Consider the following 27450-nt stretch of genomic DNA (forward strand, 5'->3'; position numbering starts at 1 on the left):
CTATTATCATTATCAAATAAAATAGCTTTCATTTGGAAAATATATAACAGCATAGATATAGGCCTGGAGTTCAGGGAGAAAAAGTGTTTCTTACAAAAGATAAGTCACTCAGACTTTTGAGAAAAGGAATTTGAAAAAAGAATGAAAGAGAAAATTTAAAGCTCAAGAATTTCTATTGATCTTTTAAATTGCTTGAAATGTATGGATTCCAAATCAAAATAAGCCAAGTTAATATGACACCTTAAAGACTTCTCAAGCATTTATAAAGCAAAACTATGAATAAGGATGACAGTTCATTTTCTCCTAGAGTGGGAACAATTGTTGCATCCCTGTTAGCTGTGTGAATACATTAAAAAATAACCAAAAAACCATCCAAAACCCAAAGTTTCTCAAATAAGAAGAGTTAATAGATAATATGATCACAGACTTCTGTACCTGGGAAATTTAGAGGCAGTTCAAATTTAGGAGAACATTGACCATCTTCATTTTCCTTACAAGTGTTCGCCATGACCTTCTTTATTTTGAAACTATTCACTTTAATCACTTCTCCTGTTGATAGAGAGCATTCATTTCCAAACATTTCATAAACAGAACCTAAAGGAGGAGAAGAAGAAAGACATTGTAAAGATGCTCAGTTTCCACTATCTCCATGATAAGGAGTTAACACCTTGGATATACTGTGTTGTCCCAAAAGACCCAAGGTACCAAAATTTTAAACTGCACTAAAATTTTGGGGATACCCTGTATCATTATGTTCAACAATATCACTATTAATTAAATCCTTTTAGCAAGTGATGAAAATGCATTCATTTTTAAGGATTTTTTGTTTTTTATACCAGCATTTAGAGAGGTAGGCCCAATGTTAGGAAGACTCATGTTCCTTGAGTTCAAATCTGGTCTCATACGCTTGCTAGCTGGGTGACCCTAGACAAGTCACTTTACCCTATTTGCCTCAGTTTCCTCATCTGTTTGAGCTAAAGAAGGAAGTGGCAAATATATTTGCCAAGAAAACCCCAAATGGCATCACAAAGAGTCAGAAAAGTTTGAAAAAACTGAACAATAACAATTTCTCTTTATCTTCCCATTCCCACACAATAAGCAATTTTTGTAACAAACAGAAACATTTAAAGAAAACCACTTGGTTCCCTATCAATAATTTCTCAACTCTCTGCTAAGAAGATGGAGGTATGTTTAATTATCAGTTCTTATGGGCCAGTACTATTCACAATTAAGCAGACATGAGCTGATTTATTGTTCTTGCCTATATCATTATATTTATTATTGTTCTCTTGGTTCTCCTTTTGTCATAATTCATCACTCATTCATATTTCTCCTTTCATACATATTGTATCATTTTCCCATTACTAATGAGTATTTAATCAAGTTTCATAAAAAACAAATTTATCTAAAACCTTAATTCATTGCCAGCTTACTTTCCATAATAGCTGCTTCAAATCTCAACTTTCCTCAAGCACTCTACCCTGAACTCTTTCTACTGATGACTTTGCCTCAAACTTCATGGGAAAAAGGTGAAACTACTTGTGGAGAGCTCCACCTTTTCCCCTCCTCATGTAATATAATTAAATAAGCTTCCTATCTTCTCTTTCATCTGGTCTCAGATGAAGAGGCAGACCTTCTCTCTCTATAATACTTTCCACCTTCTACTTTACTCTCTCCTATATCTTCAGCCTCTTCCCATGTACTGACTCCACAGTTCCTACAAACATACTTATGTCTTCCCCAACCATAAAAACTCTTCACTTGATGTTACCAACCCTATTAATTATCATCCTATATCTCTCCTCTCCAAAGTGGCTAAACTCCTTAGGCTTCTCATTAGGAAAAACTCAATAATTAGAACTACCAAAAAGCATGAGTAGTTTCTGGAAGTAAAGGGTTAATTCTTAGTGGAGATTGTTAAATAGAGGCTGGATTGCCACTTGGTTAGAATTTTGTAGAAAAGGTTATTGTTCAGAATGCTAATTTGCTGTAAGAAAATGCAAGAAATATGATTTAAGGAAAATACTAGAAACATTTGTATTGATAGAGTGAAATAAGCAAAAATTATTTATAATAGCACTGAGAAAAGATACATTTTGAAAGTCTTAAGAAGTATAATCAATGTAAGTGAACACCCACAAATGCAGAAAACCAATGATGAAGTGTGCTACCTACCTCTCAGCAGAGTGGTGATAGATTCAAGATGCAGAATAAAACCTATTTTTAAATATAACCAAGGTGGGAATTTTCTTTTGCTTTATTGTATGCATATTTATTACAGTGGTTTTGTTTCCTTTTTTCTTTTCAAAGGGGAAGGAAGAAGTGGAGGAGAAAATAAATGCTTGTTAGTTGGAAAAATAAAGAAGAAAAATTTAAGGATAGTGGCTAAACTAGATGAACTATAAAATCCTATTGAATTTTCAGAGTCAACAATCCAATCTCATATTGGACCTACCTCATTCTATCACACTAAAAATGCAAGATTCTTAAAAGAAAATTTTTATGTTCATGCCTTTTGCCCTGATAAAAGAGGCAAAACTGGAGTTTATTTAAAAACCACCAAGGTAGAAATCCCTGAAGATCAGCCCTGAGGATTCAAACAACTTTTAAAGACAAATTTTTGGTAATGAGACAATCTGATAGGTACAAAAGGGAATTTCAAAGGACCACTGTGTCTAAACTTCTCCCCCATTGCTGCATCATAGGGAAATTATATTAGAGGCTGAGGGAGTAGGAAGAAATATACTATGATTATAGACTTAAAAGTACATGCCACAGACAAGCTGAAGTCCCATTCCCAAGCCCAATAGACTTTCCCACAACAAACTGATTGACCTGAACCAGAAAGAAAACTAGACAGGAAATAATGGAAGTTGCCACATACATTTCATTAATTTCTATATCTGGGCTTTAAAATAGTAAGAGTTTACTTTGAATTATAGCCAGCATAAAGGGAGAATATCTTAGATATAGCAAAAGATTCAAACTAGCCCCCAAAACATCTATTGAGTACCTGCTAAGTGCTAAGAACTGTACTGAGCTCTGGAGATTCTAAGATAAATAAAACAAAGACAGTCCCTGCCCTCATGGAATTTACATTCAAATGGGGAAAGACTATAAACCTAGTATTTGGAAAATGGAAATTTGGAAACAAAAGAGGGGTAAAAGGAAGAATAGGAAAGTACCTCCTATGAGGACATTAAGAGAATTTCAAATATCTGGTGGGAAAGTGGAAGATGGTTGACATGAGCCCCCTCCTTAAATTGAGGTCCTGGAATCTATGACCCTTCCTTCCCATCAGAAGGTCAGAGGTCACTGATGAAAAGTATCAGACAGATTCCATCTTGCAGCATAATAAGATTTCCTAAGGATAAGTTTTTTGGGAGAATCAAGGCATAGTGAAGAATTCAAAAGAAGTCCCAAAGCAGTGGAGCAGTTGGGAAAGCCTAGAAAAAGATTTCAGCATTCTTTCCACTGAACCCTTTCACTAGATCACTGAAGAGTGATCATATAGGAGTTTCTCACAATTTAGTCTCATTATTCATTCTTTAATAGGATGAAGAAGAAAAGAACTGACCAAAAGTTGGGGAAAGAGAAGCAAAGGATCTTCATAACTTATCCTTATATAAGAATGAAGTGACAACACTATTAGCAGCTAAGTTTGTGTGGTGGGTAATGTTGGGCCAGGAAGTTGTTTAATGATTTCAATCATGTCCAGCTCTTTGTGACAACATTTGAGGTTTTCTTTGCAAAGATACTGGAGTGACTTGCCATTTCCTTCTCCAGTACATTTTACTGATGAGGAACTAAAGCAAACAGAGTTAAAGACTTGCCCAGGGACACACTACTGGTAAGTGTCTAAAGTCATATTTGAGCTTATGAAGATGAGTCCCTCTGAGTCAGGAGTCAGGAAGACCTGAGTTCAAATATGACCTCAGACACTTCCTAGCTATGTGACCCTAGGCAAGTTACTTGACTGCTATTTGCCTCAGTTTTCCCCTCTGTAAAATGGGAGTAATAATGGAACTCTCAGAGTTATTTTGAAGATCAAAAAAAATAATAATTCTTTTTTTAATCTTAATAGTATTTTATTTTTTCCAATTTCATGTAAAGACAGTTTTCCCAATTCATTGTAGTTGTACTCACTGAAGTAATGTTGGAATGCTAGGCAGTTTAGCTTGAGAAAGTATCTGGCATCTTCTCCTACCAAGTGATCTTCAGAATCTTCCTAAGACAATTTAAATGTAGTGATTCCATTTCCTGACATGGCATTGGTAGATTGTACAGGAATCAGAGGCATATAGTAATGAGGTCAGGTAGATCTTCAATTTGGTATTTAGTCTAATAGTGCTTCTCTCCCACACTTTCTTTTTTTTTTTAATTTTTATTAAAGACATTATTTGAGTTTTACAGTTTTCCCCCAATCTTGCTTCCCTCCCCCCACCTCCACCCCACAGATAGCACTCCGTCAGTCTTTACTTTGTTTCCATATTGTACCTCGATCCAAATTGGGTGTGATGAGAGAGAAATCATAAGAGAAATCATAAGAGAACAGAATTCTCAGAGGTAACCAGATCAAACCATAAGACATCTGGGTTTTTTTTTTTCCAAATTAAAGGGAATAGCCCTTGTACTTTGTTCAAACTCCACAGCTCCTTATCTGGATACAGATGGTACTCTCCTTTGCAGACAGCCAAAAATTGTTCCCAATTGTTGCGCTGATGGAATGAGCAAGTCCTTCAAGGTTGAACATCACTCCCATGTTGCTGTTAGGGTGTACAGTGTTTTTCTGGTTCTGCTCAATCTCACTCAGCATCAGTTCATGCAAATCCCTCCAGGTTTCCCTGAAATCCTGTCCCTCCTGATTTCTAATAGAACAATAGTATTCCATGACATACATATACCACAGTTTGCTAAACCATTCCCCAATTGAAGGACATTTACTGGATTTCCAATTCTTTGCCACCACAAACAGGGCTTCTATAAATATTTTTGTACAAGTAATGTTTTTACCCTTTTTCCTCATCTCTTCAGGGTATAGACCCAGTAGTGGTATTGCTGGGTCAAAGGGTATGCACATTTTTGTTGCCCTTTGGGCATAGTTCCAAATAGCTCTCCAGAAGGGTTGGATGAGTTCACAGCTCCACCAACAGTGTAATAGTGTCTTGGCAAATAGACTCCCAAGTATTTTACACTGTCTGAGGTTACTTTGAATGGAATTTCTCTTTCTCCCACACTTTCTTTAGGAGTTTCCCAAATACCTCCCTGGAAGGGATACTGCCAAGTTAAGTGAACTTGTCCACAGTACCCAAAACTTCTCCATTTGTTGTAATCAATGGTTCCACATATGCATGGTGTGGTGCTGGTGGATGGAACACCTGTGTTTTCTTGATGTTAATTGTTAGACCAAAATTAGCACAAGCAGCAGAGACTCCATCCATATTTTGTTATATCTCAGTTTCAGAGGCTGCATTGAATGTACAGTCACCTTCAAACAGAAGATCATGCACCAACACTCCTTCCACTTTGGTCTTGGCTTGTAGCCTTATCAGGATGAAGAATTTGCCATCAATGCAATAGCTGGCCTTGAGACCATGTTCATCTTCATTGAAAGCATTTGATAACATGGTTGAAAACATCAATATGGGAGCAAGGACACAGTCTTGTTTCACTTCATTGGTAATCAGGAAATTTCTAGAACATTGCCTACTATCTAAAACCTGAGCAAGCATATTGTCATGAAATTGATGTACAATACTGATGAACGTCTCTGGGCAACCAATTTTGCCATAATTTTCTATAAGCCTTCATAACTGATGGTATCAAAGACCTTGGTCAGATCTACAAATGTTGTATACATACTTCTGTTCTGTTCCTGCAATTTTTTCCTGGAGTTGTCAGGCAGCAAATACTATATTGACTATTCCTTGAAGCCACATTGGCTTTCAGAGGGGTGACCATCTTCCAGGTAAAGGATCAGTCTATTGAGAAGGAGTTTGGCAAGAATCTTACCAGTAATGACTAAAAGAAAAATTTTACAGGATAATCCATTTCCTTTACTTTTATAAAGATGGATGATGGAGGCATCCTTTAATTCTTGGGAGATAACCTCCTCACACCATATCACCTGGAAAATTTTAGTCAGCTTTTAGATCAACAATAGATCCTCCATCTTATAGATGTTAGCTGGAATAGAATCAGTATCAGGTGCTTTGCCACTAGAAAGAAGCCTAATGGCATTCAAAACCTCCTCTTCAGTTAGAACTTCAGGTAGGGACTGATTTGACTTCAAGTTGAGGTACACATTCAATGTATTCTGCATTGACTGATGATGGTTTGCTAAGAACACTATGGAAGCGTTCAGCCCATCTCTCTAGGATCTCTGAAAGCTGGCCATTCTTTTTCTCTTCCACTGTCACCAATTATGTGTTGGCTCAGTTTTCCCTCCAAGTTAGCAAAAAACTGTTCATGCTCAGAGAGATACTCTAATCTCTTGACATTAATTCTTCTAATAGTCATTTTGCTTTAGCTTGGAGAAGATGAGTCCATGATCACTCCAGCACTCTGCATCACAAACTGCCTTTGTCACTCTTACATCCTGTCTATCTCTTCTAACAATCACTGTATTACACCGATCATCACACAATATTGCTACTACTATGTAAAATTTTCTCCTGGTCCTGCTCACTTCTCTCAGCATTGGTTAATGCAAGCCTTTCAGGAGAAAGTTTTCCAATATTCAACAGCTCATCATTTCTTATAGAGCAATATTATTTCATTACATTGATATACCAATACTTGTTCAATCATTCCCCAATTTGTGGGCATCTCCTCAATTTCTAATTCTTTGCCACCACAAAAATAGTTTCTATGAATACTTTAGTACAAATTGGTCCTTTTTCCATTTTTTATGATCTCTTTGGGATCCAGACCTAGTAGAGTTAATAGGATCCAATAGTAGTTGGATCAAAAAAAGTAGCCCTTTTGATTATAGTTCCAAATTGCTCTTCAGTATGGTTGAATCAGTTCTCAATGCTACCAAAAGTGCATTAGTGTCTCAGTTTTCCCATATCCCCTTCAACATTTATCATTTTCCTTTTCTGTCATATTAGCCAATCTGATAGATGTGAGGTGGTACCTCAGAGTTGTTTTAATTTGCATTTCCCTAATCAAAAGTGATTTTGAGAATTTTTATATGATTATAGATAGCTTTAATTTCTTCATCTGAAAATTGCCTATGACCATTTATCGAATAGGAAATGACTTGCATTCTTATAAATTTAACTCAATTCTCTAAATAATTTAGAAATGAGTCCTTTATCAGAAACACTAGTTGTGAAAATTTGCTTCCCAGCTTTCTGCTTTCCTTCTAATCTTGATTGTGTTGGTTTAGTTTATGCAAAATCTTTTTAATTTAATGCAATAAAAATTATCCATTTTGTATAACATAAAACTCTCTATCTCTTGTTTGGTCATAAAGTCTTCTCTCCTTAGATCTGATAGGTAAACTATTCCTTGATCTTCTAATACATTGATAATATCATCCTTTTTGTGGAAATCATATACCTATTTTAACCTTATCTTGTTATAGAAAGTGCAATGTTGGTCTATGTCTAGTTTCAGGCATAATATATTCCAGTTCTCCTAGTAGTATTTGTCATATAGTGAATTCTTATCCCAGAGACTAGAGTCTTTGTATCCCAAGCAATTCTGCCTCCCTTTCTTTTTCTACCCCAACTCTAAATTCTGGAAAATTTCTAGGTATAGAGAAGTCATGTTCTAGGGCATGAAGACTTAAAAAAAGAAAGAAGGACAGTTCTTCTGATTAATCAGGACAAACAGAAGGTGGAATTCTCTTTTAAAAAAAACTTATTTATTTTTTATATATTGAATTTTTGTGTCTGTTGATGATTAAGTTCACAATAAAAAAAATTAATGAAAAAAAAAGAAATAATGTCTACCTTCCTGGAACTTACAATCTAGGAAGAAGATAAGATAAAAACCAAATAACTTTAATGTATACTATTATATGGATTTATTAGAAACTGTATGTATTACTATGTGAAGATTTAAAAGAAAAGTTCATTTCTGATCAAGTACACAAAGGAAGACTTCATAGAGGAGGTGACTTTTGAGTTCGACTTTATTTTTTTATTTTATTTTTATTAAAGATATTATTTGAGATTTACAATTTTCCCCCAATCTTACTTACCTTGTCCCAACCCCCACAGAAAGCAATCTTTCAGTCTTTACTTTGTCTCCATGTTGTACCTTGATCCAAATTGGGTGTGATGAGAGAGAAATCATATCCTTAAAGAAGAGACAAGAAGTCTAAGAGGTAACAAGATCAGATAATAAGATATCTGTTTTTTTCCTAAATTAAAGGGAATAGTCCTTGAACTTTGTTCAAACTCCACAGCTCCTTATCTGGATACAGATGGCACTCTCCTTTGCAGACAGTTGTTCCTTATTGTTGCGCTGATGGAATGCGCGAGTCCTTCAAGGTTGAACATCACTCCCATGTTGCTGTTAGGGTATACAGTGTTTTTCTGGTTCTGCTCATCTCACTCAGCATCAGTTCACGCAAATCCCTCCAGGCTTCCCTGAAATCTCACCCCTCCTGGTTTCTAATAGAACAATAGTGTTCCATGACATACATATACCACAGTTTGCTAAACCATTCCCCAATTGAAGGACATTTACTTGATTTCCAATTCTTTGCCACCACAAACAGGGCTGCTATAAATATTTTTGTACAAGTAATGTTTTTACCCTTTTTCATCATCTCTTCAGGATATAGACCCAGTAGTGGTATTGCTGGGTCAAAGGGTATGCACATTTTTGTTGCCCTTTGGGCATAGTTCCAAATAACTCTCCAGAAGGGTTGGATGAGTTCACAGCTCCACCAACAGTGTAATAGTGTCCCAGATTTCCCACAACCCTTCCAACAATGATCATTATCCTTTCCGGTCATATTGGCCAATCTGAGAGGTGTGAGGTGGTACCTCAGAGAAGCTTTAATTTGCATTTCTCTAATAATTAATGATTTAGAGCAATTTTTCATATGGCTATGGATTGCTTTGATCTCATCTGTAAATTGCCTTTGCATATCCTTTAACCATTTGTCAATTGGGGAATGGTTTTTTGTTTTAAAAATATGACTCAGTTCTCTGTATATTTTAGAAATGAGTCCTTTGTCAGAATCATTAGTTGTAAAGATTGTTTCCCAATTTACTACATTTCTTTTGATCTTGGTTACAGTGGTTTTATCTGTGCAAAAGCTTTTTAATTTAATGCAATCAAAATTATCTAATTGGTTTTTGATGATGTTCTCCAACTCTTCCTTAGTCATAAACTTCTCCCCTTTCCATAGATCTTAGAGGTAGACTAGTCCTTGATCTTCTAATTTTCTTATAGTATTGTTTTTTTATGTCTAAGTCCTGTAACCATTTGGATCTTATCTTGGTAAAGGGTGTTAGGTGTAGGTCTAATCTAAGTTTCTTCCATACTAACTTCCAAATATCCCAGCAGTTTTTATCAAAGAAGGAGTTTTATCCCAATGGCTGGACTCTTTGGGTTTATCAAACAACAGATTAGTATAATCATCTCCTGCTTTTACACCTAGTCTGTTCCACTGGTCCACCACTCTATTTCTTAGCCAATACCAAACAGTTTTGATGACCGATGCTTTATAAGATAATTTTAGATCAGGTAGGGCTAAGCCACCTTCTTTTGCACCTTTTTTTCATTAATCTCTTAGCAATTCTTGACTTTTTATTTCTCCATATGAATTTACTTACAATTTTTTCTAACTCATTAAAGTAATTTTTTGGAATTTTGATTGGTAGGGCACTAAACAGGAAGTTTAGTTTTGGTAGAATTGTCATTTTTATTATATTAGCTCTACCTATCCATGAGCAGTTGATATTTTCCCAGTTATTTAAATCTGATTTAATTTGTGTGAGAAGTGTTTTGTAATTGTTTTCAAAAAGATTCTGAGTCTGTCTTGGCAAATAGACTCCCAAGTATTTTATATTGTCTGAGGTTTCTTTGAATGAGATTTCTTTTTCTAGCTCTTCCTGTTGTATCTTGCTAGACATATATAGAAAAGTTGAGGATTTATGAGGGTTTATTTTATAACCTGCAACTTTGCTAAACTTGCTAATTGTTTCCAGTAGATTTTTGGATGATTTCTTGGCATTCTCTAGGTAGACCATCATGTCATCTGCAAAGAGTGAGAGTTTTGTCTCTTCCTTCCAAATTCTAATTCCTTCAATTTCTTTTTCTTCTCTAATTGCTGACACTAACATTTCTAATACGATATTGAATAGTAGTGGTGATAATGGGCACCCTTGTTTCACCCCTGATCTTATTGGGAGTGCTTCTTGAGTTCGACTTTAAATGTTAAGTAAGATTTAACAGGCAAAGTGAGAAAAATAAAATATTCTAAGTATAAGAAATAGCATTAGCACAGTGGTAGAAAAGCACAGTATATGCTCAGAATTCAGAGAGCTTGAAGAATATAGATGAGAGCAATATGAAGATAAGGCTAAGAAAGAAGGTTACTGACAGTTGAATCCGAAGCAAAAGATGCCGAATGTCTCTTAGTAGGCAAGAGGGAGTCATTCCAGATGTTTGAGCAACAGAGTGATCAGATCTTGAGCTGATCTATGTATGTGAAAATTTATTCTAACAATATTAAGAAAGATCCACTGGAAGCAGAGAAAAATGTAGAAATAGAAGTAACTATTTTAGGAGGTTATCACAATAGGCCCGGCAGGTAGTGATGAAGACCTTTCCTCAAACACTATAGGGACACTGACAACAGAGAGGAGGGGAAATCTATGGTACTCATATTAATCCTAGTTACAAAGGTAATGTCATAGGCTCACAGCCCTAGAAGAGTGATTAGAAGTGACATATCCTTAAAGAATGCAAGGTTTCTGGTAGTATAAGATGATGAAAAGAATACAAAAGTCAGATATTCAGGGGAGTTTACTAAGGAAAGGGGTAAAGGAGACCTATTGTGATAAGCCTAAAGGCAGCTTCACTGACTCCTCCTCAATAATCCTAGGGAGGGGCCAGGGTAGCATAATCTTTGGAGGTGACATTCCCTTGTTTTTGGAAATGGCAGTTGGAAAAGCTAGGTTGGCCAGTGAATCAGGGTACCAGGCAAGAAGTCAGGAAGACTCATCTTCCAGAGTTCAAATCTGACCTCAGACACTTACTAGCTGTGTGACCTTGGACAAGTCATTAATGTAATTTGCCTCAGTTTTTCATTTATAAAATGAGCTGGAAAAGGAAATGGTAAAGCACTCCAGTATTCCTGCCAAGAAACTCCAAACAGGGTCATGGAACATTTAACACAAATGAAAAAGGACTTGCCAACAAATAACAATAATGGCAGCTAGTAGGACCATGCGGAAAAGAGGCTTTCTATTTCAATTCCTGGAAAAGGCCATCTAAGGAAAACAGTAGCCTCTCCTCTCCAGGCCTTCCCTCCCCCTTTCAAAGGCTAATTCCAATACAAATAAAAACTCTCTTAGGTGCTATTTTGCCTTTAATAACTATTAGAGTCATAGAAAAAGCATATTTGGATCTGGAAGGTATGATAGAGAATCTCTAGTCCAACCCACTGCATTATTTAGATAAAGTGACTTAGGTCCAGGGAAGGTAAATGACTGGTTAAAGGGGCAAAGTAGGATGTTTCTAAGGAAAGAAATGAATTCAACTTTTCTGACTCCAAAATCAATGGTTGTTTTTGGTTTATTTAGTCATGGATCATCTAAGAAAACTTCTGAGCTTCCTTTTCACCAGGAGAATAGGTCCCAGGCCTAAGGGCATCATCTATTTTTATGACCCTTAGAAAGCCACAAGCAATTTAATATGCATTCTGCTATTCTATGAGCCAAAATGGGCCTGGAATACATATACACATATAAACATAAGGATCTTTTTTATGGCTTCCTCTTAACCCCAAGGAATACATCACAAATATGCAAAACCTAAATCTATTAAGTCTTAACAGGCTGATTCCTTCCAAAGCAAGGCAATTTTTTTTTGTTTTCAGCACAATGCCAAACATCAGAAAAAGCTGGTATAAGGCTGCCTGTTTTCAGTGATCAAACAATGCCCCTGAAGGCTGTAATTAAAGAGCCATGTGCCTTTGAAATCACCTTTTTGGGATTGCTATTTTGCTCAATATAAAACTACATTTATATCCTTTTATAAGCCCATCTTTAGTTTGAAAATCCACATAAGCAGTGCTGAGATCACATCAGAGTATCCAAAAGCCTTTGGTTAATATATTTTTTTCTCCAACTCTCCTACCATGTTAAATATGTATGTGGGGACAAAAACTACTATTGTTTTGCTATTCTTTTCTCTGATTTTGTTTTCAGACACTTGATATAACTTTGACTGACATAAAGGGAAGAGACCCTCATTACCAACATGAAAAGTAATGATTATCCAGGGTCAATTAATACAGAAAAAATTTTAAGGATTCAATTATGGATTCCATTCCACTTAAATCATTTGGTGTAGAAGAGACCATGGTCATCATGAAAATTTATTCATTAGTCCAGTATGAATTGTGTAAGTAAAAAAATTTATAACAATGAAAGAAGGATGGACTCTATGGCTTCACTGGTACAAGAAATATCCCTCTACCAATGCAGATTGGAACCTTTCTTAAACTTATAGACATATAGATGGAGACTTTGTGACTTGCTCATTGAGATGATGCATTTTGCCCAGGGTCACATAGCTAGTAAATGTGTGAGAAAGAATTTAAATTCAGATCTTCATGTCTCTGAGTCCCATCTTCTATTCATACTTTCTGTAACAGTAATAAATAATAATAATAACTTACATTTATATAGTATTTGAATGTTTGCAAAACACTTTGCATCCATGATCTCATTTGAATTCTAACTCTTTGAGTTTGCCACTAGAGGTATTATGATATCCATTTTAGAACTTGCTAAATTGAGACCTAGATTAGATTACTTTCACAGTGTCACGGAGCTCAGAATTATCAGTCAGAATTTGAAGCCAAGACTTCATATTCTATAGTCAGCTCTGTTTATTATCTCATGCTGTTCCCCCTTTCTAATCATCAGTGTATAATGATAAGTTTTAAAAAATATAATCTTGATCATTATTGTTTTCATTTTCCATGATTCTCAGTGTTGTATTTTGAGTCACCACATAAACTTTTTTAAGTTAAGAGCAAGCAAGTACCTTAGGATCATAGATTTCAAGTTGGTAGGAATCTGAGATGTCATCTTGCCCAATTCCTTCATTTCCAGTTATGGCTTAGGGAAGTTAGGTGACTTTCCCAAGAGAGTTGAATTGAAGTCTACTACATCAGAGGCAATGCCCTTTGTATCATATAAAACTATCCTCACAGTAACAATAGGGAGGATGCTTACTGGGGACCCTTTAACTCTCCTACCCTCACAATGGAAAGCGACACTTGAATAGATGGGAGGACTTTCTACTTCAGAATGGACAGACCCAATTACCATGAAGGCTCACCCCTGGGCAGGAAGTTCATAAGTGTGAAATTAGATAATCAGTGATCATGTCCCTAGAGTTGGTGTTTGATAGGGCAGAGAAAGACCATTATAATGGCAATTTCAATTTTCCAGATGAACTACTGAAAGAACTTTCTAGGGGGAATTGGCCAGATTAGTTGACTCTAATTATGTTGGACAGATATTTACAGGTATTTGACCACTATGAATCTCTTATGGAATAGAAATGCCAGGAATTGGGGCAGCTAGGTGGTGCAGTGGATAGAGCAACAGCCTTGGAGTCAGGAGTACCTGGGTTCAAATCTGACCTCAGACATTTAATAATTACCTAGCTGTGTGGCCCTGGGCAAGCCACTTAACTCCGTTGCCTTGGAAAAAATCTAAAAAAAATGCCAGGAATCCCACTAAAGAGGAGACAAATTCCTTATAAATGTGTTGGGGGGGTGGCTAGGTGGTACAGTGGGTAGAGCACTGGCCTGGAGTCGGGAATAGCTGAGTTTAAATCCAACGTCAGGCACTTAATAATCAACTAGCCCTGTGGCCTTGGGCAAGCCACTTAACCCCATTGCCTTGCAAAAAAAATAAAAAATAAAAAATAATGTGTTTGGAGAATTTACTTAATGCAGATCTAATTTTCCCATTCAAACTTTCTACCAACCTTAGGCCATACCCTTTCACCTCTCATATGAACTAATGCATATGGGAGTAGGCATTAATATATCACTATCTATGTCTCAGGCACCATACTAAGAACTTTATAAGTTTCCTCATTTGATCCTCACAAAATCCCTACTAGTTAGTTAAGCAATAAATCAATAATTAAGTTTAAGTACCAGCAATGTGTTAGGTTCTGGGGAGACAAAAAGTGGCAAAAAACAGGTCCTAAGAAATTTACAATCTAATCTGGGGAAAAAACATTCAAAAATATATACAAAGCAAGCTATATGCAGGATAAAGAGTTATATGTAATTTTATCCTCATTTTATAGTTGAGAAAACAGATTACAAATTACTTGCCCAAGATCACACAGATTTGAACTCAAATTTTTCTGGTTCTAGGTCAAGGGCTCTTTCTGCTTTGCCACCAGCATATCCAAGCTAACTGCTTTTCCAGCATAGAGCCTCTTCCCTTCTCAATTCATTCTCCATACAGCTGCCAAATTAATATTTCTAAAGCACAGATCTGAACATATCACAACTCAGAAAGCTCTAATGGCATCTCTTTGGATTTAAGACAAAATATGAGTTCTCTCTCTTTACAATTTAGAACCCCTTATAATCTGTTTCCAATCTACCTTTCCAAGGTGATTACACATTGCTTCTCTGTGTTCCAAGCAAACTAGTCTATTTTCTATTCCTCAAACTTATAATTCTATCTCTGGACTCACACCTGATACATACCTGTAATGTTTTTTTCCATATTACTACTGATTCTTCAGATTCCTACAATTTCCTTCAAGGATTGACTAAGAGCCATCTCTTCCAAAAAAGACTTTTCCAGATTTCTCCCATTGTTACTGCCTTTCCTACAAATCATTTTGTATTTCTGTCAAATGTATTCTGCATTTGCTTATCTATGAACATGAAACATCCCTCATTATGAAATACTCATTTTTGTATGTATATCCCCAGCAGTTTAGCAGGATGATAGCCTTCTAGTTTTGTTGTTCAGTCATTGCAGTCATGTCTGACTTCTTGTGACCCCATTTGGAGGTTTCTTGCTAAAGATACTAGGTGGTGGTTTGCCATTTCCATCTTCAGGTTATTTTACAAATAGTTAAGTGACTTGCCCAAGGTCATACAGCTAGTAAGTGTTTGAGGTCAAATTTTGAACTCAGGAAGATTAGTTTTTTCTGATTCCAGACCTGACATTCTATCAACAGACCAGTAGACACTAGAGGTAAGAATTTATCTGTATTTGTATCATAGGAGCATAGCTTTAGAGCCAAAAAGACCTTAGAGGCTATACTCACTTTATGGATGAGGAAGGAGGTCTATGGAGATAAAAGATCACCCAAGGTCACAGATCTAGTAACTGGCAAAGCTAGATCTCAAACCCAAATCTTCCTGACTCCAAGTCCTATACAATTTATGTTGTCCTCTTATATTCCCAGTATTTCTCCCTAAGGCAGTAGAAAAGGTCACTGAGAATTGTTCTATCATTGATTACAATAGTAAAGTTATAATCTTTCTCACTGTGCCTTGCCCAAGTATATATCTATTAGGTATTTGTTGACAATAATAACAAATTAATAATAACAAATAATTTGATTAAATGAGATATAAAATGTTCTTGGTATAATTGTCAAAATGTTGATTATTATAAAGCAAATTTTTACTTTCTTACTAAAATGTTATTTTGGGGAGCATTTTCAATTCCAAATAATTCACAGCATGAATGAAAAAGTAATTTAAAAAAAATTTAGCCACTTTAATCCTCTACAATAATTCAAAATATTAAAATAATAGTCATAAATATATGGACAAGATTCCTAGGTTGTCTAAACATCAAATATAAAGATTGACATTCATCCACATTTTTTCCTGTATAGATGGTTAGTCTAAAATATTTTGAATATTTATATATCTCTTGCAAAAGTCTTTATAATTCTTTGCTTTCTGTATTAAGCACGATGAATTATACATGAGGAGGAGAGTGGTCTGGATTGTATCCAGGTCATTGAATAGCTCCTTTATTCATCTCATACTTCTCTCAAAAACAAAGGCTAATCTTTGGTATAACCACATTCCATCAAGGTTATTGTAAGGCTGTGAATCATGGACAGTCATTACAGAATTAAAAGTGAATATCAGACAGAGGACAGTGGAGAAATATGGTAGATGTGAGAAGATTGAAATTATAAGGATCTTTTAAAAACAAAGTAAAGGGAAATTATAAGGGAAATTTAAAAACCAAAGTAAAGGGAAATTATAAGGAAAATTTCAGGGAAATTTAAAATTGGAAAGAAAATTGGTTACAAGAGTGAGAAAATTGATTGTAACAAGAGTGAGAAATAATAGTTGGATAGTTCAGGTCATTCATTTACATGGTCATACTGTCAAAAGAAAGTGAAGTTGAATCCCCTGTAGGAAGCTTATGGTTGGACATCAGCCAGAATTTCATGGGAAAGGCAGGTATAGAGGGGGAACATCCATATTGAGGCAGGGATGATAGTGATGATAATGATGATGATGATGATGATGGTAAAGCACTAGTATTTATATAATGCTTTAAGGTTTGCAAAGCAATTTAGATATTTTATATTACTTGATTCTCCCAACAAACTTGTAATGTAGCGGATAGTATTATCTGAATGAATTTAAATGAATTACCATGGGCACATAGCTACTAAGTATCTGAGGCAGGCTTCCTGACTCATAAGTTTAATGCTCTATCCTTTGAAACACCACAAATCCACTTGAATATTTTAATCATATGAAATGGAGACTTCAGGTGATTCATATGGGCACAAATGACACTTTCAGGAAGAATATAAAGAGAAGTGCCAGAACTTAGGAAATCTTTTGCAAGAAACAGAAATTTATAAGAGCAGGTTACATTTTCCTCAATTTTTGCCCTTTGAACATAAGGGACATGTAAGAGATAATTTTATTTGGAAAGGGGACAGAAAGCTAAGAAGATGGTAGCTGAGAAAGGGAGCTGGATTTTTGGACCACATTCACTTTATTTAACAATAAAGGATTGTTAAAGTTTGATGAAATATACCACTCAAAAAGTAGGTAAAAATATGTTTGCTAGATGTCTTATAAATCTCAATAGACACACACACACACACACACACACACACACACATAATTCCCAAGTTAGATACCAAAGAGTGTAGTATCTGGAATACTCATGAAATCACAGGACTCAAAATTCAAAAATGGAGCAGGCAAAAAAAAACAACATGATCTCAAGGATCTATACACAAATACCTGAGAGTATAGGCAACCAAGAGGAGATAGTAGAAATGTTGTAGATATGGTTTCTGTAGGTTTTAACCAGGTTTTTGATGAAGTATTTGATATCATTTTTGTGATAAAAAAGGAAATGGTTAGACAGTCATAAATAATATTCAGAATCAATCAAATGGACATAACTCAAAGTACAGATATTATTAATGGTTCAATATCACAATATCACAAAAAGATCCTTATGATTTCAATCTTCTCACATCTACCAAGTTTCCGGGGGAGAGAGCTTAGAAAACTATTGTTGGAAGATATAGAAAATAAAGACCTGTGCCATTTAACATTTTTATCAATGACCTGAATAATGGTAGAGATGGTATGTTCATCAGATTTGCAGATGACACAAAGTTAGAAGGAATAGATAATATAGTGGATGACAGACTCAGGATTCAAAAGGATCTTGACAGGATAGAACATTGGGCTGAATCTAATTGAAAATAATTTAGGAGGATAAATGGAAAGTCGTGCACTTAGGTACAAACAAATCAACCTCACAAGCATAAAATAGGGGAGGTATGGTTAGAAACAATAACAATTGTCCTGAAAATGATAGGGGAGCTTTTATGGGACTTCAGCCTCTTATGAGTTAGCAATATAATTTGGCAACTAGAAAAACTAATGTGATTTTAGATTTCATTAAGGAGAAGCAGAGTTTCCTGGAATAGGAAAGTGATAGTCCCATTGTACTCCATCCTCATTAGACCCCATTTGGGAAATTGAGGTTCTTTCTGGACACCCTATAGTTTAAAAATGACAATGATAAGCTGCAACAGTATCTAGGGAAGAGCAACCTGGATGGTGAAGGGCTTGAATTCACATTTTATGAGGATCTTTGGAAAAAACACAGACCTGTTTAGCTTGGAAAAGGAAAGACATATGAAATGTGATGGCTGTCTTCAAATATTTGAAATAGAATCACGTGGAGAAGGGAAGGGATTTTTGCTTTGAATTTAGTATTAGTGCTGTTGTTGTTCAGTGTATCTGACTCTCTATGATCTCATTTGGGGCTTTCTTGGCAAAGATACAGGAAAGGTTTGCCATTTCCTTCTGCAGCTCATTTTACAGTGATAAATATTAAGTGACTTGTCTGGGGTCACACAGCCAGTAAATGTCTGAATTCAGATTTGAAATCAGGAAGATGAGTCTACCTGGCTCCATGCAGTGTGAACTATCAACTGTGCCACCTAATAGACAGAACCTGGTTAGAATGCGTAGAATTTGCATAGGCATGTGAGTACAGAAGGACATGTGTGCACATGTGTGTGCATACACACACACACACACACACACACTCCAATTTCCTAACAATTAGATCTTTCTTTTTTCTTTTCTTTTTTTCTTTTCTTTCTTTCTTTCTTTTTTTTTTGCAAGGCAATGGGGTTAAGTGGCTTGCCCAAGGCCACACAGCTAGGTAATTATTAAGTGTCTGAGGCCGCATTTGAACTCAGGTACTCCTGACTCCAGGGCCGGTGCTTTATCCACTGCACCACCTAGCTGCCCCCACAATTAGATCTTTCTAAAATTAATAAATGAGTTGTTTGGAAGGATAGTATGGGTTTTCCTTCCTTGGAAGTATTTAAATAGAGACTGGATTTGTTACAGATGTGAGAGTGGGGATTCTTTTTGGGCATAGATCAGATTGAATGAGTAATAAGGTTCCTTCTAAACAGTAGAATACTGTAGAATAAGCTCTCCAAAAAAAGATTTAATCTCAAATATTAACATTTCTTCCAGAACTTTCTTAAGTCTGGACAATAAACAAAACAAATTAAGGTCCTATTTATAACTTTTTCCAATTTCTGAAGTGTAAATGCTAATACTAAAAATTTAACACGGGGCTTAATAGCAACAGGTTTGAGCTGGTTCCAGCCCATCCCTGCACCAATTTTTTTTTTAATGAGAGAATCAGTTATTATTGTCCTTTGTTCCTCCAGCATATTTTTTTCATAAAATTTTATTTTAGAAAAATACTTTTTTAATTGAAGAAAACATTTGATGATGGGATTTAAAAATTTTTTAATTCAAATTTTTAAAAATCATTTCAAATATTGAATCTTTTTATTATTTTCTTTCAGTTCTAAGTTCTTGCTCTCCCTTCCTGATCTCTTCATACCTATTGGGAAGGCATATGATATGATTGTTAATAATATACACCATACATATAAAGTAATACAAAACATATTTCCACCTTAGGCATGTTGTAAAAAAAAAAGTAAAGAAAAAATAAAGTGAGGGGGGAAAGCATTTCAATCTATATTGAGAATTCATTAGTTCTCTTTCTGGTAATGGATAGCATTTTTCATGAGTCATTTGGAATTTTTACTAGTCACTATACTGAGCAGAATAGACAAGTCTTTCACAGTTTATTATCATTACAATATTGCTGTTACCATATACAATGGGCTCCTAGTTCTGCTCACTTTTTTTTTTGTACCAACTCATGTCTTCCCAGGTTTTTCTGATACCATCTATCTTCTTTATCATATCTTGTATCAAATAGAATTTCCCCATAATCATGACTTGCTTAACTATTCCCTGATTACTGAATGTTCCTTCAATTTCCAATTCTTTGCCACAGCAAAAAGTGTGGCTATAAATATTTTTGTATATATTTTCCTTTATTTTTTTTATCTTTTGGGGAGTATAGAACAAATAGAGGTATTGCTGAGTCAAAAAGTATGCACAGTTTTATAGCTCTGTGGGCATAGTTCAAAATTGTCTCTCTCTTAGTATCTTAGTATCCCAATTTTTCCACATTCCTTCCAGTCATTTGTCATTTACCTTTTCTTCCATGTTAGCCAATCTGATGAGGGTGAAGTGGTTCCTCAGAGTTATTTCAATTCCCTGAACCTAAATCCCTAAGAACAACCCTAAGAAAGATATGGCAACCAAAGCTACTTCCTCCCACCCCACCATCTTGGGTTTCAAGCCTTGCAACTTCATCCTATCCGGGAATTTCTATGGTCTGGGTCTTTTGGAATATTTGCCTTCCTGTCTTGTCTATCTCTCTGTTATAGCTGATGTCCTGAAATTGGATCTACAAGTAACATCCTGTAGTCAGATCATCATATCTTAGACGTCTACCATGTTCTAGACAGAGCCAGGTCTCCTAGACCTCATCTTTTCAACCAGAGGACTTCCCTCTGAAGAAAACAATATCAAATTCTCATTCTGGACTTCCATATGAACCCATTTCTCAGACTTAGTGTCACAATTGAGTCAACACTTCCCCCAAATAGGGCAAGGTCACCATATCATAACCTCTCAAACACTCCTAAAGTCCAGGACATGTAAACCATATGACAGCTATTGGCAAACAAAGCATGTTATATCTTAAAAGTGGTATGAAATATGTTCCAAAAAAATGCTTTCTATGTGGTTGATAACAACACCAAAGATTTACAAATGGATTTATAAATAGATTCTGAATGAATTTCTAATGCCAAGAGCTAAAAGAGATGCACTTCAAATCTAGACATAGTCTTTCTGTTCTTAGTTCAGTTATATGTAGAAACTTCTAATGCATCAAGTTTTCTGTTGATAAATGTTTAATAACCAACTTTGCATGAGAGAGAGGGCAAAGAAGAATGCAGCATACTTATTTTAAAGTTTTCTACGTATTAAAACATTTTCCCTCATTTAAGTAGTTAATCAACAAGTATTGTCAAGTTTACTGATTTCTGAGATATAAAATCTTTGTACTGAAATTTTAACAATTGATTCTCCAGAGCCAGTAATCCCCTCCTTCCAAATATTATATTCTATACAGCTTGAAAATGCAAGAAACCTCAGCGTACCACTAAACCTACATAGAATAGTAAGTATCTCCAAGGCCAACTTGTCCAACATGTTCATTTTATAAAATAAAAACTAAATAAATCCCAGGAAAATTCATCAACTTTTCCAAAGTCATATAGGTAGTCATAGGAGATATTTGAACCCAGGACCTCTAACCTCAAAACACATATGACATTAGACAACCATTCTACTAATTTTAAAAAATATAATTAAATTGATAAATTAGCAATTTTTTTCTGAATTTAGAGTTGTTGGGAAAAGTAAGTGACATGGATGGTCTAGATTATTTAAAATTACTATTCTAGGATTTACTATGATGGCTTCCTTTCTCTTATTTATCAAAGGTGTTGAAAGTCATTCAACTGAGCCTTAGAGTCCCTTAAAAATAAGAAAAGTACTCAGTCACATATTTGTTCTAGATACTTTGAAAAGTCATGATTTCATCACTGAGTACTTTCTCCTTAACCAGATCTTCATCCCTTCATTAGTTAATCTACAAGCATTATTTTGTACTAACCCCAGAGATTAGAAAAAGAAGAAAATGAAGAAGCTAAGAGCATTCCCTTCCCTCAAAAAGAATATGATGGCATCTCTCATTCTAAAAATCAAATTGAGGCCATTATTCTCATGATGAGCTCATTTCATTTAGCTAAGTTGGGTCCCAGACAACACATATGCATGGTCTGTCACCTTTCCAGCTTGGCAGGACCTAGCAGAATTTGCCCTCTGCTCTGCTGGCACATCCTTCAAAACCCAGCATTGCTGTCATATTCAGAAAGGTAGCAGGTCAGAATTTAATGAGGCTTCAGTAAAAAAAAAATCACTTTTTAGATAAAGGTCAATATAACTTTTCTTCTTTTCTCTGTTTTAACTTCTGTTCATTTAAAAATCTAATCAATATCATATCAAATAAATGCTATTCTGATAAAAATGAATATGCTCTAAGTATGATGTCTTTCATTAGAAAGTCACAAAACATTTAATAGGTTATTTAGGGACTCTAGAAAAGAACTTCCAATTTTTACAATCTTGATAAGATAGATACAACACAGTTCTATAACTCCTCATTGTCTATTTTCTTCTTGTATTTGGACAACAGAATAAATAACATTAAATGATATAAATAAAATTAAGAAAACTTGACAAGTTGGAATGATGGACCAAAACTAACAATTTTTTTTAGGTTTTTGCAAGGCAAATGGGGTTAAGTGGCTTGCCCAAGGCCACACAGCTAGGTAATTATTAAGTGTCTGAGACCAGATTTGAATCCAGGTACTCCTGACTCCAGGGCTGGTGCTTTATCCACTACGCCACCTAGCCACCCCTAAAACTTTTAAAAGGGATAAAAAATTTGCACTTACATTAATAATATTAATTGCAAAATCACAAGATTATTCTTTATGTACCCAGAACATTAATTCTGTTGATTGATTTATCATATTGTTGACTCAAACTGAGTTTGAAATAGTCCAAAGTCCCCAAATCTTTTTTTGAATCAATTGTTGTCATCACAGTTACTGTCTTACATTTATCTCAATCATTTTTTTCTTACTTCAGTTCATTTTACATAAGAATATGTTATATAATTGATAATGTGAAATGTCTAGTACTGATGCCTAGTACTAAATTTATAAACAGTAGAGCAATTATTTCACAATGAGACAAATGCTGTTGAACATAGACATACAGTTGAAAAAGAACAATTCTGGGAATTTGGATTTCTGTTATTGCTCAGATCTTAACTAAGTGTCTGACCTTGAGTAAATATCTGGGTTCATTTTTTTCTATCTATAAATGATGGAGTTGCTTGAGAGGTAATAAGTTACATTGAAAGTGCACTAATAAAAGGTGTACTGAATTCAAAATCATTAGAATGGTTCAAATTTCAGCTGTGGTAAGAGTATGCACAGAATAAAGAAAGGTCTAAAAAACATGACAAAAATTAGGTTAAGACTGAGTAAAGTGATTGGAAAAGTAGAAAATCAATAGTTTGTAATCAGAGAGGGAAATTTCAGAGTTTTAGATTTTGGGGTAGTTTGGAGTACTGATAAAGTTTTGGATCTAAGATGTGACCAGTCATTATAGGTGACATAAGAGTAGTAATGCTAAAAGTCGTAAGTCCTATCTGATTGGTGACCCCATTTAGGGTTTTCTTGACAAAGATACTGGAGTGCTTTGCCATTTCCCCTCTTCCATTCATTTTATAGAAGAGGAAACTAAGGCAAATAGGGCTAAGTGACTTTCTCAGGGTCACAAAGCTGGTAAGTGTTTGAGGTCAGATTTGAATTCAAGAAGATGAATCTTCCTGACTCCAGGTCCAGCAGTCTACCTACTGTACCACCTAGCTGCCCATCTGACTTAGGAGGTTGATTAACTTGTAAAACATAAGATTAGGAGGGTATCAAGGGGAATTAGAATATGCCAAATGTTTTGATAAGTCATATGCTAAATTCATTGAAGAGGGGAGAGTGTTCTAAAGATCTGTGGGAACAGGTAAATTTCAAAGGTGGATAATGATGGTGATAGACAGAGGGTCTGGAATTACTGGAAGTAAGCAAAACTTGGTTTCTTTAGTAGGGGATTGGGTAGGAAAAAGGAAGGCAAGGTTAGCATTAGGGAGTAACACGTTAGAGAGACCTTGACTGTAGGCTAGAAAAATCCCTACTACTGTTATTGCCTTTTTGTGCCTTACTAAATACTTTTGCATTTCAATTGCTGAAAGGTGAATAAAGCAATAGAAGGTTAAAGACCATGCTTGTCTTTGAAATTCATTTCAATGCACCAGAGTACAAGTGGGTTTCAGGTTATGTGTGTTCTCTGATGTAATTAGCAGGTCCATAATGTTTGCTGTTATTTGCCTAGACTCAAGACAAATTTGCTAATAATGCTATTTAGGGGGCAGAAAGTCTAAAAATAAACTGCAGTTAACAACATCATGTATTTATGTTTCTTAATACATTCATTTATTTTTCCCAAATCATATCACATCTCTCTCAGTCGGGCTTTTCACCACTACTGCACATCTGCTGTGGTTGAGATTTCAATATCTCTATCCCCCCCCCCAAAGTATTAGTCAGAAATGTTATTTTTATTATCATAAGACTGAGATTTGGGGATGAAATATGCAATAAAATTGTAAAGTACTCTGTAAATATTGTTTCATTCCTGTAGAAGTAGATCACTGTCTTAGCACTCAGGTTTCTCCCTTCATAGAATGAAAAGTCGTCTTTCAAAACAATGAGCCCATAAGCATCCTAGGGACAGACCTGAGTGTTTGGGGCTCTGTTCTTCTGGGTTGCTACATTTGGGTTGCTAAGTAAGAGAACTATAGAAAAGCTACAAGTGAATACGAAAGAGGGCAGAACCTCATCTTCTGACTTTAATCTTACAATGTATTCAGAAAAGAGAGAAGTGAGAAATCCAATAAAGATATAAATCAACCAAAGTGCTAGTACAATATGAGTATATGGACAATGAAGAAAGGAGTAGGTGGGAGGACCAGGGAAGTTACAGAAGACTTCCAGAATATGGCAAATTTTAATGAATTTGGAATGCGGTAAATTATATGGATGAGTAGAGAGAAGGGAAGAAGACTTTCTAGCTAAAAGCTTCCTGACTCCAAAAGACCTGGAGAAAGAGTTGGACAAATTATAGAATAAAGGGATGGGATTTTAGATAGGGAAAATTGTAGATTTAGAAGTGGAAGGAATCTTGGGATCGTCTCTATTCCAATCCCTTCCCAACCCCATGGAACCACAAATTTCTAGAAAGAAATCTGATAATCTCTTGGGGAAAAGGTATTTTATGCATTGTTAGTGGTTTGGACCAAGAGGGGAAGATATCTCATAGCTACAAGAAATTTATGACCCTTTATAGAAATAGGCAGAGAGGAAAGGGGAACCTGCTCTAAGTAGCTAAAATATAAACTGACCATTACCTCCTCCATACCCTCAAATTGGCTCCCAAACACTAGGCAGCCAAGATAAATGAGACCCTTTTGTAGAAAGCTATTGCATTCTTCTAAGGAAGTATGTGATCAATACTATGGAAGTATTGAGATACCAAGAAGTAAGTTTGAATTGTTAAATTTTATTTATTTATTTTCATCCATTTGCACATGCATATTTCAAGATACAAAATTTTCTTCCATCCTCCCTTCCCATCCCCCCTCCCCTCGGCAGCAAATAGCTTAACATTGTACATACATATTTTGGTAAATATGTTTACAGAATAAATAGTATTAATTATTTTTGGAATGAGGAATTAGGATTAAGGGACAGAGATAATTTTCATAAAGAGTTCATTGGATTCTGGAAGGTTGTTGTTTTTGGTGTGTTTGTGTGTGTGTGTGTATGTGTATGTTTTGTTTTGGTTTTCTCCCTGTGGATGGGGATAACAGTCCATAGTTGGTCTAATATAGTTGTCCTAGCTCTCTGAACTGCTGAGAGGAGCTGCTTCCATCAAGTTTGTTCATCTCACAATGTTGTTGTTGATATGTACATTGTTCTCCTGGTTCTACTCCCTTCCCCTCAGCATCAGATCCTGTAAATCATTCCACACTTCTCTAGAATATGACCATTTATAGTTTCTTATAGAACAATAATATTCCATAATATTCATGAACCATTATTTGTTTAGCCATTCCCTAATTGATCCCTTCAATTTCTAATTCTTTGCCACTACAAAAAGAGCTGCTGTGAATATTTTGGAACATATGGGACTTTTCCCTTTTTTTATTTCTTCTGGATATGGACCTAGAATTGTAATTGCTGGGTCAAAGGGTGGGAACAGTTTTATTGCTCTTTGGGCATGGTTCCATATTGCTCTCCAGAATGGTTGGATCTGTTCACAATTCCTCCAGCAATGCCTCAATGTCCCAATCCTTCCACAACCTCTCCAACATTGATCATTTTCCCTTTTGTGAATTTGAATTGTTGAAGGTCACACAGTTAGAAAATGTTGTACAGTCATGTCTGACTCTTGGTGCCCCTGTAGACCATAGCACATAAATTTTGTTCTTGGGGTTTTCTTGGTAAGGATTCTGGAGTGTTTGCTATTCCATTCTCCAGGGGATTAAGGCAAGCAGAAGTTAAGTGATTTGTCCAAGATCTTACAGCTAGTAAGTATCTGAGGCAGGATTTTAACTCAAAACTTCCTAACTTCAAACCCAGTGTTCTATCCTAACTGATTAGTTAGAAAGTATTGTTATTAATTAGTCATTTCAGTCTTGTCTGATTTTGACAAAGATATTGGGAAGGCTTGCCATTTCCTTCTTTAGGTCATTTGTACAGATAAAGAATTGAAGCAAATAGTGTCACCTGACTTGTCCAGGGTCATACAGTTAGTATCTGAGACTACATTTGAACTGATGAACATGAGTCTTCCCGTTTCCAGGCTTTGGGCTCTATCCACTATGCCACCTAGCTCTGCAATTAGGTAATCACTAACTCAGGAAATCTAAATTCAGGTCCAGGTCCTCTAACACAAAAAACTTCAATAACATTATTTTTGCCATTCAACTTTAGCTTTCTACTGCAAGAAGGAATCAAATGAAAGTCATCTATTCCATAAATTTGTTTATACAGGACAGTGGAACTATATGAAAGAAATGATGAAAAGCTGATAAGGTGAGTGAAAAAGGGATACTGTGGTAAAAAGTTGTTTGATCAGTATGCTTTTGAATAGGATTAGGAAATAGCAATATGAAAGAAAACACAATTTTAGGAGTCACCAGTGTCTACAGGATTGCAGTAATCTTATATGAGATAGAATATCTAGATTGGTAGCATTAGAAAGTCAATCAATCAACAAGCATTTTAATGTAAATGATTAATGACATTAATTGTGGAAGGAATGAATAGAATTCCATGATAAACTGAATCTTAGATAAGAGAATAAGAAAGAGCAAAAATAACTCCAAACCTGAGATTCTTGGGAATGGATGATGAGAAAAAAGTGATGTCTCTTGCAGTTGTTAAAGAAATTATTTTATATATCTGCTCTTTACCTCAGAAAGTGTTGTTTCGGGGGTGTCTAGGTGGCGCAGTGGATAGAGCACTGCCCCTGGAGTCAGGAGTACCTGAGTTCAAATGAGACCTCAGACACTTAATAATTATCTAGCTGTGTGGCCTTGGGCA

General features: G+C 35.4%; 1 protein-coding gene across 2 annotated transcripts in view; it reads right to left on the reverse strand.

Annotated features, from left to right (window-relative positions):
- The window catches only part of THEMIS (thymocyte selection associated), a 212414-nt gene that overhangs the window by 151437 nt on the left and 33527 nt on the right, over positions 1-27450 (reverse strand). For both annotated transcript variants that reach the window (XM_074187552.1, XM_074187551.1), the window contains exon 2: positions 436-594. In XM_074187552.1, coding sequence (XP_074043653.1) covers positions 436-594 — 159 coding nt within the window. The remainder of the gene's footprint in view (positions 1-435; positions 595-27450) is intronic.

The sequence above is a fragment of the Macrotis lagotis genome, chromosome 5, assembly GCF_037893015.1.
Source record: "Macrotis lagotis isolate mMagLag1 chromosome 5, bilby.v1.9.chrom.fasta, whole genome shotgun sequence".
NCBI classification, from domain to species: Eukaryota; Metazoa; Chordata; class Mammalia; order Peramelemorphia; family Peramelidae; genus Macrotis; species Macrotis lagotis.